General features: G+C 37.3%; 1 protein-coding gene across 1 annotated transcript in view; it reads right to left on the reverse strand.

Moving 5' to 3' along the window:
* The window catches only part of LOC310942292 (collagen alpha-1(XI) chain-like), a 94,802-nt gene that overhangs the window by 37,841 nt on the left and 42,737 nt on the right, over positions 1–14,224 (reverse strand). Inside the window, exons 24-40 of the mRNA XM_083907649.1 lie at positions 13,970–14,014; positions 13,660–13,713; positions 13,514–13,558; positions 12,921–12,974; positions 12,788–12,832; positions 11,786–11,839; positions 11,565–11,672; positions 10,486–10,539; positions 7,113–7,166; positions 4,915–4,959; positions 2,983–3,036; positions 2,377–2,421; positions 2,122–2,175; positions 1,925–1,978; positions 1,364–1,417; positions 1,089–1,196; positions 603–692 (exon numbers count right to left, since the gene is read on the reverse strand). Of these exons, the coding sequence (XP_083763775.1) occupies positions 603–692; positions 1,089–1,196; positions 1,364–1,417; positions 1,925–1,978; positions 2,122–2,175; positions 2,377–2,421; positions 2,983–3,036; positions 4,915–4,959; positions 7,113–7,166; positions 10,486–10,539; positions 11,565–11,672; positions 11,786–11,839; positions 12,788–12,832; positions 12,921–12,974; positions 13,514–13,558; positions 13,660–13,713; positions 13,970–14,014 (1,017 nt within the window). The remainder of the gene's footprint in view (positions 1–602; positions 693–1,088; positions 1,197–1,363; positions 1,418–1,924; positions 1,979–2,121; positions 2,176–2,376; positions 2,422–2,982; positions 3,037–4,914; positions 4,960–7,112; positions 7,167–10,485; positions 10,540–11,564; positions 11,673–11,785; positions 11,840–12,787; positions 12,833–12,920; positions 12,975–13,513; positions 13,559–13,659; positions 13,714–13,969; positions 14,015–14,224) is intronic.

Here is a 14,224-nt window from a genome sequence, read left to right on the forward strand (position 1 = left end):
AACAATGGAAAAGCAAACTGTGAGTATCTATACAGCACCCAAAGCAAAAAAAAAGATGTGCATTGCATGAACTCTTTCTCACCCACACTTGCTGCTAACGAATGATCTTGGGTTTCTTAGCAGGGTGGGGTGCATGCTCACAAAGTTGTGGGTTTCAGTCAGAACCAGATGGGTTTGACTGATTCCTCCTAGGAAAACAACACAGGGCTTGACCCTTGTGTAGCTTTAAAAGTAAAAATGTACATGATTACAGGGAAAAATGCACTGTTTTAGTTATATTAAAAAGGGTAAAAAAAAAAAAAAAGACTAAAACCAACTTTGCTGGGATAAATGATGACAAAGTATGTTAATATTGTGTCTGGATCAGGCCTCTCTATTTCTTCTGTGGAAGGCTGTTCAGCATCTTCTAGTTAGGTCCACTGCCAAGGCTGACATTTGGTTTAACAGCAGGTTGTTAGAACACTAATTGGACTTTGAAGCTAAATTCGACCGGATGTGGGCGCACAATGTGGGATGACACACTCCTACGTGCCAATATGAGTATGTTTGTGTGAGAGTGTTAATGTGTGGGTTGTGTGTGTGTGTGTGTGTGTGTGTGTTACCATGGCCCCTGGAAGACCTCTTGCGCCTTGGAAACCCTTAAGGCCAGAAGGTCCGGGCTTGCCACCATGACCTTGACCACCTGGATCACCCTATAAATGGAGACAAAATAAAGAGAGCTAAGTCTATGAGCATGCTAAAAGCCAATGTTTACAATTAAAGGGAACGTGTTAATCGATAAAATATATTTTGATATGTTTTTAATAGCATATAATCACATGAAACTAAGAAATGCACTATTTTTCCTTGATGTGACCCTAAATTCTACGCACAGCTCCTTTCAAATGACAGTAAATAAATCAATAAAAACAGACACTGAGCTACACTTCTTAAGAACTTTATATGAATTCCAATGCTGTTTTTCCTTTACATTCTTTGTTACAATTTATTTTACAATAAGAAGTGGCAGAATAGCATGACAAGAAAAAGCAATGCTCAATAGTCATTTCCACTGCAGAAACTCTGGGTTTAATAATGTAAATGCTCACCTTTCCACCCTCCTTTCCAGCAGCTCCAGGTAAGCCTTGCTCTCCAGGTGGCCCAGGAGAACCTGGGTGTCCTCGCTCTCCACTGGGGCCCGTCTCACCTGTTGGGCCCTGTGAAGCACAACAAAGATATGTTAAGGTCAATGTACTATAAATACTGTACGTCTTTAAGATTCAGCAGTTGTTACAGGTATAAAATCCCTTTCCGTCCAATAATAGACACAGCATGTGTGACAAAGTAGATCTAACCATAGATGTGAAGTGTGCTGTTTATTTACCTGTGGTCCAACAACCCCTCCAGGTCCTGGAGGTCCCGTCTTTCCTTGGAATCCCTGAAGGAGGAAAGCGGATATTGATGACTTTATCTAAATACTGTAATATTTGAGCTCCTTAGCAAGAAGAGGGTCTGTAAAGGATGTAAAGAATCTGAGCCACGCAAAAACATGAAATTGAAAATGATAGATATAAAATGGAATCTAAAACTGATCAACCAGCCGAGAGGTCCAGAGGACCTGTGGAACAGCGAACAAATAAACAATAACTTTGGTTGGAATCTGTGACCATTAAAATATGACGATGCACCAGTGTACTACAAGACAGCAGTGGTTCATTTTTTCCATTCTCTCTGTTTTTTCAACTTAACAAACACATTATGTATGCCATTTCACGTCTCTTCTTCCAGGATGCTTTTTTTTATATACTCTATATAAACACACAATATATATAACCTTTCTAAACAGGTGGAAAGGCTGAGTCGGGAGTGAGTTTGTACAAATACATGATGATCAGGATCAAATGGCAATGACACAACGCGTTCAGGGATGAAACCATCTACTCACCGTCTCTCCCCTCTGTCCGGGGTGTCCGGGCAAGCCATCTTTTCCTGCCGGGCCCTAGAGATGAGAAAGGAAAGACAGCTCATAAAAATCAACACACACAGCTATTAATATTTGAAAAGCCTCTGTGAAAAATGTCAACATGGCCTGGGATGGAGATGGTGCTAATTTACAAACAGATTGACAGCAGCTATACTTACATTAGGTCCTTTAGGTCCAGGGAAGCCAACAGGTCCCTGTGGTCCTTGAGGTCCCTTATATTATAAAATAAGACACACTTTTATTGGATTTGATTAATTTGAGGTGTGAAATGAGCATAGGGTTTATCTAACCTTTGATTTTTATGAGAAAAGTACACCATGACACCACAATGAGTACAAAACTGCTCTCATCAACAGTGTGGATGAAACCTCAACATTTGAGAGACACTGATCAAATACAAAATGGATACTAACCCTCTCGCCTGGCGGGCCGTGAGGTCCATCATTCCCAGAGGTTCCCTGTTGAAAAAGAAAAAGAAAACATGACATGTAAATGAAATGTTCACATATCTATCTATCTATCTATCTATCTATCTATCTATCTATCTATCTATCTATCTATCTATCTATCTATCTATCTATCTATCTATCTATCTATCTATCTATCTATCTATCTATCTATCTATCTATTCAGTTACATTATCCAGAATGTGTGATTTACTTTTACTGCAAATGGTTTTTGAACCAAGGATATCTAGGCTACAATAAGAATAATTCTTAATAAAACAGATAGATATATAGATAGATAGATAGATAGATAGATAGATAGATAGATAGATAGATAGATAGATAGATAGATAGATAGATAGATAGATAGATAGATAGATAGATAGATAGATAGATAGATAGATAGATAGATAGATCTTGAGGTACACCATGCTAAATCTACCACACAGTAACTGCCGTCAGATTCTCAAAATAATTGGTGAATCATTTCCACCTTTCTAATGTAACATTACATTGAATGTAACGCATTATGTTACCATTCCCATTGTTTGGGTTCAGCATCAACCTTCTCACCTTTGCACCTGGTTTCCCCGTGGCCCCTCTTGCACCACGCCCACCACGTGGACCCTGAAAACAACAAGCAACACGGTTGTTATGACATTTTAAATGAGTGCACTTTCAAAGATTTTGTTATTAAATGAAGCAGCTTGATGCACAGATATCTGGTAATATCTAGTCAACAGTTGCCTCTACATATTTTCTACCCACTGCGCACAGTATGTCCATCAAAAAATAGCTGTACATGAAAACACAAGGTAGAATTTTTTTTTTCATTTAAACACAATAACTAACAGGGTATCATATATCATAATTAATAGTGAGCAAAGATCAGCGAGTATTATCGTTAGTGCTGTCAAGCTATTAAAAAAAATGGTGTGATTAATGAATTATGATCTGTAATTAATTAATCTAATTAGAAATGAGAAAAGCCCTCAACTTGAGGTATTTTCATTTAAATTCATTATTACATTATTGTGGCAGATCAAAGATTGATATATAACAAAAAAAAGTGGCTTTATAAAGTAATTTATTGTTTTGACAAAGCCATTTACATTCTGCTGTGTTATTGTCAAACTCTAAATTATTAGAAAAAACAAACAAATATCAGGTCCATATAATGTGCTATAAGTAAACGTGAAAAAACAGGAAGCAGTATTTCTGAGCAATACAACACTGAACTTGATTTTTATAAAATCAAAATAAAATAAAATAAATAAATCAAACCCATCAATCACAGTGCTGGAAGTTAGCACGTACATTCGCTCTTCTCTAATCAGAACGATCTAACGTCGCTCTGTAATGATGAATCAGACCGGGATTTGTCCCCAAAGCATGCTGCGAAGTTTTGTTCCGGTGGAAATAACTTGTTTTGATAAACAGCAAAGGTAAGACAACATCTCTGCTTGTATTTCTTCAAAGTCAGTTGTTGTTTTGCTCTTATTTTGGGGCTGGATCCGTGAATCTTGGTCATAAAGTGATAAAAAATGGTACCGCTGGAAGCTGTCCAGTCAACACGTGTTTTTTTTGTTTACATAATCACGCTGACGCTCTTCAATGTGTGCACTGTAAGGGTGTTTTCTGCTCCTGCTGGTTTGATCCATCTGTGTTTTAACTGTGTTTGGTGAACATAAGATTGGTTTATATGAGCTTTTAGCTGAGTTTCTGTGGGTATGCAGCATGTCTGTGTTTGTTAACGTTAAATTCGGTTTTATGACGTTTTTTTGTTGCTGCGTGAAGAAGAGATTAACGAGATTAAAAAACATAACACGTTAAATATGACTGGAATTAATTAAGCGCAATTAACACGATAATTTGACAGCCCTAATTGTAGTTTTGGTATCAGTCCGATACTGGTCAAAATCATTGTGTAAAATCTGATATAAAAAAATTGCTTAGCTCTTCTTAGAGAAGAATATTTGTTATAAAGTTAGAGAATGGTGTATTTGAAAAAACTTGAAATGGCTAGCACAAATGTGTTACTGTAAAATTACTGTATCGGACTGATATTGGTATCAGTTGATACAGTTTGTTATATATATATGTATATATATATATATATATATATATATATGTATATATATATATATATATATATATATATATATATATATATATACACATTTATAAATCAGTATTTGTATCGTACCCGTGGTATTGTGCCATCTCTAATTGCGATACATTGTGGTACATTTAGGCAATTTAGAAGATTTTGTTCAACATTTGAAATTCTAAAAAAAAATAAACAAAAACATAACGTAAAGCACCTTGATATATAGGTAATCAATGTCACCTACATGTCCACAATTTCCTACCAAATGTGTATGTCCCTCCAAATAAAAATAATAATAAAGCAATACATAAGTACAAAAAGGATAGGATTTTCATTTAAACAAAATAAATAATTCATGTGGTTGACTCGGCCTGGGCAGACATTGAATGACCTACCGTTGGGCCACGTTGTCCTCTCGGCCCAGCTTTACCAGCGATTCCCTGAGAAAGAAAACAAAAAGCTGTCATTTGAGAGAAAATCATGAGCCTGTACAGGTATATACTTGTCTCTTGTCAGTATTTTGAACTGAAAACAATTCTTTAATACCAAACACTCAAGAGTGCAACAAAGACGAATGCTAAACCAATCAGAGACCAAAAAGAACCACGGTGTGTCTTTGGACAAAAATAAATAATCAAAGTGCCGAGCTAAGTGGTTACACACAGGCACTTGACAGTTTGAGCTAGCTGTCAGCTCAAGCACGATGGAGCCAGGGGAGCCTGCCGCTCAAGCTTGTCTTGTCAGTAATAACCCTCCCTGCATTCTACAACCCTCTCTCTCATCACTTAATCTGTAACAATCCTCAACTGGGCCCACTCTCAGGTAACTTTCACAGAGCTGAATATAGCAGTCAGTCTACCCTTGAGTAGACCTGAGTCCTGATTACACCACTAGAAGAGAAAAACTCCTGTTAAAAACAATCCACAACTTGGTTCTTTAGTTTCAATTTTGGCGAGTGCTGATGGTTCAACATGAGGTGATAGTTAACGGACAACTGTGTACTTCCAAGTTTGTGGTGACACTTTTCCTTCTTTCCCTTTGTGAAACTACTACGTGAAGTAAACAAATCTGTTTTGCTAGATGTTGTGTGGAAGATCATGTCTGGCCTGCACACAGGTGCACCACCTACAGACCTAAAATGTTTACTAAATCAGGTTTTAGTCACTCCGCATTTAAAATGGCTTGCAGCAATTGCGTAGAGCTTAGGAACTAAATATTTACACCTACCACACAGGTAGTGTAAGTCTAGCATAACATAGCTCGCTGCAAGCAGATTGAGACACAAAGATAATCATGCTCGTTTTGGTGAGGATGGAGGAGCCTATCATCCACAAAAGGATTCTGAGGGACAGAATCTACCCTTTAGATCAAGGGTCTGAATATTAGGCCAAAATATTATATCTTGACATTAATCCAACCTGATTTGCTTTTCTGATAAACTTTTTTTTTCCTTCAAAGCCAAACTATCCAGTCTTGTACAAAATGATTAATTGAACTTAACTTTATTTTATCTGTATACCACCTTTCATACAAGAAATGCAGCTCAACACAGCTTCACATTACAATACTAATAATAAAATACTATATATTAAATAAAAGTAAATTATTAGTATCATATTTGTTCAACAACTTACTCAAAACAACTTAAAGTCAGTTTCCTCTAACTTCAGTTAGAAGAAACCCTCACAACAACACTATTCAATCAAATCAATATATGGTAATGGTCATTTCATCTGTCATTTACTATCTAAACTATTATCCATTAGGACAGCAGTGTATATTTATCTATTTTCCTTTTGTAAACAGTTCTAGCAACAGAATCTCTCTTTTTTTCCCAAAATAAAGCTGCAGAATTCTGTATGAAATAGTTGTTTTTGTGAAGATAAGCAAATCATTTCAACGACGAGTAACTTGTGCTTTATTATAAATTTACTATGGGTTTGCGTAAATTGGTCTGGTGCAAGTAAAATTAGTAAACTACTAGCTGCAAACCAGCTACTAAATCTTTAGGGAGTGGTTTAGTAATTACTAATAAAAGGTATTTATGCTAAATTGGTGCAACCCCACACTGATGACACTTTGTGGTTGGATTTAATGCATCTGTGTCTTCCTCCAAAGAGACTGTTCCAGCAGAAAAAAGTTCCTCACGGGTGTCGAATATGGATTCTGACAATCCACAACATCAAGTGTCTGCTTGCTTTGTAGCACTTCGTTCACAGCTGGTTTTCTACATCAGAGGTGGCATTTTAACAGATTTGTGAGGGAAAAATCTGAATTTGAGTAAGCTGGCTGCTCAAGTCTTACACTCTATGGGTTCTGTGGCACTACAAAAAAATCAAATAAACATAACACTAAGCATGTCCTCAATCAATACTGTATTTTTGCCTCTGAGTTTTCAGTTGGATTTGAACCAGCAAAGTCTCAGTTACACTGTGTGCTTTTAAAACCTCCTTGAACTTATTGGCCATGATGTTTTTTCAGTCTTTTCCAATGTCTGCACCTTCCCTTTGCTAAATAGGATAGCTGTCAGTGGTTGAATGCGAGGGTCTTTTACAGGCGATGGAGAATTATGTTTGGGTTTTTTTTGGCTCACCCTCGCTCCTTTCTCGCCATTTGCTCCAGGGAATCCAGGGAAGCCATTGGAGCCCTGCGAGAGAAGTGAGTGAGAGAAAGAAAGCAAGAAGAATAACAGAATAAATAAGATATACTTGCTGTAACACATCTCCAGTAACAGTTAAACAAAAACTCCTTGTGTGCTTTGAAAATTAAATTAAATTAAATAAATGAACACCTAGTGTACTGTAAATACTTACAAACCCAGGACACTGGAAATGCTGTTAGGTTGTTAAAGGTAAACAGGGAGTTTTTAATGTTTAAATAGGTTTTAAATAGGTAGGGGAGCAAATGAAGACAGAGGAAGGGGAAAGAGCTGCTCTCCTTTGATACCCATCAGCAATCGTTCACAGGCTGTGCGTTCTAATAGTAGAGATGGTGCCAAGCAAATACAAAGGAGTGTAATCACCACTGGATGGATAAAAGCGGACCCACACAGCCTTACTTAATACAACATTAGCAAGATAAATTTAACCTTAAGTTAAACATCTCTCTGTGTTGAGTTTGGCTGGGTGTTTTTGTGTTTAAAACATGACACGATGCAATGCACATCTTCATCTTTATATGTATACTGTCTATACGACTCAACAAGGAGCTGTGGGTAAAATTTACCCACAGCCAATAGGCTACCTTTGTGGAAACCAAAAAGGGTATCTATGCTGTGTAATTCAGTGGTTCTCAAACATCACCAACGTTAATGAGATTCTTAGATTTGAGATTATTTCCCAATAAGATAATTTGCTCTCTCAGCATCCTCCACTTCCTCAAATACTTGGTATAGCACTGGTATAGCCAAATTAGATGAAGATGGAACAAGAGATAAAGTGACCCTCTAATTATTATTATTTGATTTATTATATATATTCTTTTAATTTTCTATGCACTCTGGTCAGATCCACTGCAATCACATCAGATAGAAACAAACATTATTTCTGATTTTCCTCCAAATACCACTAGAGGAATGTCTCGTACCATTGTTGGTACACGCACAACAGTTTGAGAACCATGGGTGTAATTTGTTTTTCACAGTTATGCTAAACTGAACTGGACAAGCCTGACTTGTGCCACAGAGATAAGACAGTGTACTGAAGCTATTGCAAATGGCATCAGGAATTAACGGCGTGGCAAAGCTGTTAACAGAGGTTGATGGGGTGCAGCAGCCAAAAGCACAGCCACTGGAGGGATCCGTGCATAGGCTGATGGAGGAGGATAACGGCTGCAAACGATGCCAGGACTTTGACCCTGAACCTGCTTATGAGGACAAAGTGACATTGTGTCATATGCAGCTGACACAATTCACAATTATGAATCTATTTAAGGAACAAAAACTGAGTGAATTACTTTAAAATTATTTCTCTGACAACAACACTTCGTTTAGCTGGAAATGTCTTTTTAGGGAAAAAAGAAAGAGAAACTATGACAGCGTCTATACAACGTCAAAGCCATAATGCTTTATTTTTCCTTCTCTGTCTCTTTGTTGCTGTCTCTCTACTTTTTGAAGCACATAGATTGTTAAAAGAATCCTAAGCTCCACTGGGAAGCTTTGTGGTCTTTGTTGAAAGTTTTTTAATGGATAAGTTTGTGTTGTTGTTCTTATCTTTGCTTTGGCTACACATTCATTACACTGATTTCACTTGTTAACATTTGTATTCCATAGTATATGCAATATGCAGTAATTAAACAACTTCGTCAACACATGGATGGAAACGGTCTCATCTCTCAGTTATGATGTGGTCAGGTCTTTCATGAGTCTGTGCTCACCTCTGATATGGCTGACAATAACAGACAGAGCAAGAGATGCCTTCATGGACACTGTGAGAGTCGGTGTGTCTGACCCATCATATCAGTGTCAAGCTGTCCATGCTGACAGCAGCTGAGATGAAGTGGCAGTTCATGATGGGGACAGCACTCGGGTTGCAAAGGGGCGGAATATTGGGAACTTTTTTGGAAAATATAGCAAACTGGAAGTTTTCAACGGGAATTAACTGGACATTCTGGGTAATTCAGAGAAACGGTGCCACATACAAATATAAACATTTTGTTTTGGCGTAAGCAAATTGACTTTGTGTAGTCCTTGGTGTGTAGTGTAGCATGTAGGGGGCGTGGCCTCAATAGCCCTGGTAACTAGTGTGCTAAGTGCCTGTGATTAAGGAATAGCATTGATATTCAACTGTATTTGCATCAAATCTGAATGATTTAACCAAGATTACGTTAAAATATATTATAGAATATATTATTAACCAGCTACATTGAAGTTCCCAACCTTTATCATTGTGAATTCCCTTAAATTCCCATGGAAAATTTCCAATCTTGAAAAATTCCATCATTTTGCAAAGTGGTATCTCCAGCAGGTGACCATGCAGGTACAACAGTGGCTGTCTACTGAGGTTGGTATTTGCATGAATCAGCACGTTTTCAAAACAGCATGAGAAAGCAAAGTGTGGTATGAGTGAATACTGATTAGTCAGGCTTTTATAATATACCAAGACAATCAATAAAGTAAAAACAGTACAAATGCACATGCAGTGTGACTATGGACACAGAGGCAAGGGCACCGGCATGAGCCGCCATTGAATGGCAGTCTGCACATTGTCCTTCAACAGCTACATTACTGACTGCACATTATCTCCCCCTATGGTGAACTGTCCTTGACCAAGACACTAGCTATGTTTACATGGACACAAGTTATCATAACAAAAGCCTGATCAGAATAAAAAAAATATGTCATGTAATGTAAACGTGCCAATCTGAAAACTCTGATAGTCTATTCTGATTGCATTCTAAAAGAGGGCTGCTAAATGCTGATCGTCATTCAGATCAGGGTGTATGGTATAAACAGCTGATCTGATCATGACGTTCTGGTTTGGTGGTGATGTCTGATTCACGTAAATGTGATGTATTTCCATTTTGTTACTGCTGTATTTTCATTCCAAAAACAGAGACAATACTGCACATTATCATTATTATTATCATTAACATTATCCCGCTGTCAACTCTCTCTACTTCTCGTTTGAGCAGCGCCACCTTGAGGAGACATGAAGTAGTGACACCTGGCGACTTTAGTGCCTTCAAGTGTTAATGAAAATATTGATATTTATATCGCTCATCCTATCGCAGGAGGAAGGATGACAATATATGACCAAATTGATATTTTGACCTACTTCATAATGTGTACACACACCACAATTGGATCAGTTAAATTTGTAAATTGTGAATTCCAATCAGAATAAATATTTTTGGAATGAAGACATTCTGCACATGTAAACATATATAGTTACTGACTGCCTACATGCTGCTGGCACTGATGTATAGTAGCATTCACAATATATTTTAGTTAAGTTTATCACACACACCTTGGAGCCTTGTCTTCCAGGATAGCCAGGCAAACCTGGGACACCAAGTTTTCCCTACAAAAGGAGCAAAGAGAAACAAAGCCAAAAAAAACACTGAATTCTCACAAAAGCATGTCACTAGAGACCACAGTAAAGTTCACAGAAGCATTGAGTATAAAGTTTTATTTCCTGGGTTTTTTTTTTCTAATATCATGCGTTTCTGAACATCTCATCATCCATGTAGGATTATTCACGGGATGTTTCGGAGGTTATGCGGTCATTAAGAATTACACGACTGAACGTGGCGTAACTGTCGTGGATGTGATTAAACAAAACACAGAGTCAAATAATTTATATACACTGCATACAAATCGCCATCTGGTGCTGGGATTTGTGTTTTTTTACTTCACTACTGCATCACGTTGAAATAAGTCAAGCTGGCAAAATGTGAAATGTACTGATATAAACGTATAATATACCGTGACATTTGCATATGCATCAGCTGGGATTAGCCAAACTATGTAGCATATTGAGATCAATTTCAGCAATATGGCTTAAATTACGTGTTAATACATTTTAGAGCTACAAATAATAATGCATGCTTCTTATTTTGTGTTCAAGTGGTTTCTAATCATCTTTCAGCATCACAATTTCTACGTTTTTACAGTTTGATCCACAAACAACACGTCAGTGTAAACCTATTTATAATCTAATATGACCAACACTCATGTAACCTTTATTTATTTTTTTTGTTTTCTTGAAGAGCATAATTAATGCAGCACTACACAGCTACTGGAGACTTGTCAGTGTGAGCCAATCAAAGTAAAAGTAGTAAGTTATTGAACACAGACGTGTGTCATTCAAGTTCATTTCATTTGTATACATCTCTTATTAGACCCCTATTAAAATCAGAGAACAATTTTAACTCGGATCTGTTTTTAATGGCCTTCACATTGCTATACCAATGCACATGTATATGTATATGTGATTTTCTAAGGACTAAGGAATTATATTTAAGCAGGTTAAACACATAATGAAATAATAATAATGAATGATGGTTTGACTTAACAATACAAACTTTGCATATGTGACTTATTTACCTTTTCTCCAGCTGATCCAAGGGGGCCAGATTCTCCATTGGGACCTGATTTGCCTTTGGGGCCCTCTGGACCATCCTCCCCCCTGGGTCCTAATACACCACCCTCACCCTAGATGCAAAGATATCAAATGTAACCAAAGCAATTTCCTATGTCAACATATCTTTTCTTGTTTTCATATGGAAGTAACTGTTTTTTTAACTTCTTTACAGATGATAATTCACCTTGTCACCCTTGAGACCCATGTCTCCTTTGAAGCCGGGGAATCCGTCTTCTCCCTGAAGATGAAACAGACCAAAGAAGCAACTTGTTGTTCAATGTATCGAGTATCACAGAGACACAACTGACATATTTCACTAATAAATCAAATCTGACACATTATATTTAAAAGTTAATGATAAACAAATGATTTATTATTCACAGCGGACAAAACAAATGTGACAAAAGCTTCAAAAATGTGTATTGTAATGCCAGCAGATATAAATGCTCCTGAGTCAGATCGATGCTGACATCTAGTGGTCTTCTGATTGAAACATTTATATCAGGTATTGGAATGTTTTATCAGTTTCGGTGTGTTATTCTACTGACATCTGGGGGTTCAGTTTGAGATTGCAGTTTGCAGTGCTCTTTGTTTCATGGGAGTTGTGTCCTCCACATATTATCCACAAACCTTTTATAATATAGGTGTAAATTATTCATTTTTACTGTCATATTTCTGTGCATGAATCCACTAAGACAAAAAAAATCACAATGCAATAAAACATAAATGTAAAGGTTAGAACATGAAATATTGGATTTGATAACATTATTTCCCCACAGGTTAGGACAGCTTATACAATGCAAGGTGAATCAAAGTTGAGGACGATTTTTAGTGGCACACAGGGATTTTAAGATCATTTCTGAAAAACTATGAATTCCATGAAAAGTGAGTGGGAAAGCTGTGGTAGCAGCAGGCTATGTTCAACCACAGCGATCCAGGAAAACAATGCCAACAGATCAATCTCTGCTGAAACTGCTCTACAAACTGCCTCATTCCAGTTTAATGTTCCACACTCAATTACAGCTCAGTGGCATGACGACTTAACTGCCAGCCTGATGGGCCTTTAAGAGTTGTTTTTCCACTTGCTGGATTTAAAGGAAGCCTCGTTCAAAAAGGAACTCTGAATCCATTTTATAAGAAAATTAGACTTGACAAAGAGGATGAGGAGAGTGGAGAGGTGAGTTACCTTTTCTCCTTTGCCACCTTTAAGGCCTCTGATGCCCTCAGCACCCTGGAGACAGAAAGAAAGTGTAAAAAATGGCAGTGTGGCAACTTAAACTATGAATTTATCATGGTGGGATGACTAAGATAGAGCCTACTTTAACACCACGGGGCCCAGGGTAGCCGATGGATCCCATAGGACCAAGATGACCCTAAAAGTTAGAAAAAGATAGTCACATGATCAGTCAAATGTGGAGCAATCTCCATGTAAAGAACAATCTCCGTTGTATTAGATAATGCCCTTTGATGACTTTTCCATTCATTCCAATACAGTATAATAATAAACACACACAGTATGCATACAAACATATAGGATATATTTAAAGAAAAAAAGAGTAAAAACTAATCTCAAGTGTCCATTAATTAATAGGAAATACATGTATCAGTTTTATAAGTATGCAATTACATTATTTGCATCATGTATCAACACATTTATGATCTGCATGTCTCAAACGGAGGAGCCGACTACATGAGCTAATTTGGTTTGTTAAAATCTCAGACTAAATACAGACCGTACAATTCAACATGATATTATCTAAATTGTTTGTCTATATTGGACGTGGCCTCGTAGACACACTCTAAAGTCTGAACAAATGCTGAGCGTAATTATTCGTAAAAAGGCCCTTAGCTTAGGTAAGTATACTTACTTAGGTAAGTATATACATAGAGTATTTTATTGTAAAATACTTACAACGGCACCTTTCTCGCCTGCAGGACCCTCTTTTCCTGGGTGACCCTAGAAAATTCAGAGACTTCATTTATCAACAGGTTGTCAGATGTGTTTGTTTTGTCAGGAAAAAATAGTATAAAATGAAAATGGAGTCAGCGGCGACTTACAGGAGGACCATCAGCACCAGGAAGACCAGCCAAACCTTGTTTACCGTGAGGTCCCTATGGAGAGAGACAACAGACAGACAGACAGATATACATTTACAATATTAATAAATACTCTCAGAACTACTAAACTACTCATCTGTGTGTGTTTTATCCATAACTGCATGGAGAGGAGCCAGTAAAGGGCCTATAGCTCAGGCAGACATGAATCTGCAGAATCACTTATGTGGTCTTGACTCAAACATTCACTTATCACTACAGCAGACTTGTGGTGAGTGGACTGTGTGTGGGAGCATTTTCCTTCTCTACTTACTTTTTCACCAGGAGGCCCGATTGGACCTTGAGGACCAACGAGACCCTAAAACAAGATGGAAATATCTTCATTATTAGACCAGGCATTTTTTACAAGAAGGTGTCCATGATATTCAGAAAGAAATATGGAAAAGAACATGGGTTTTGTCAGTTTGGGAAAAGTCTGCGTGATGTATTTGTACTTTACATATTTTATACCATTTTTATACTCTTCTAAGACCCTGTATTGTTTTTGTTGGTTGGCTTCTCCATGCTG

The sequence above is a fragment of the Microchirus variegatus genome (genome assembly GCF_963457635.1).
Source record: "Microchirus variegatus genome assembly, chromosome: 21".
NCBI classification, from domain to species: Eukaryota; Metazoa; Chordata; class Actinopteri; order Pleuronectiformes; family Soleidae; genus Microchirus; species Microchirus variegatus.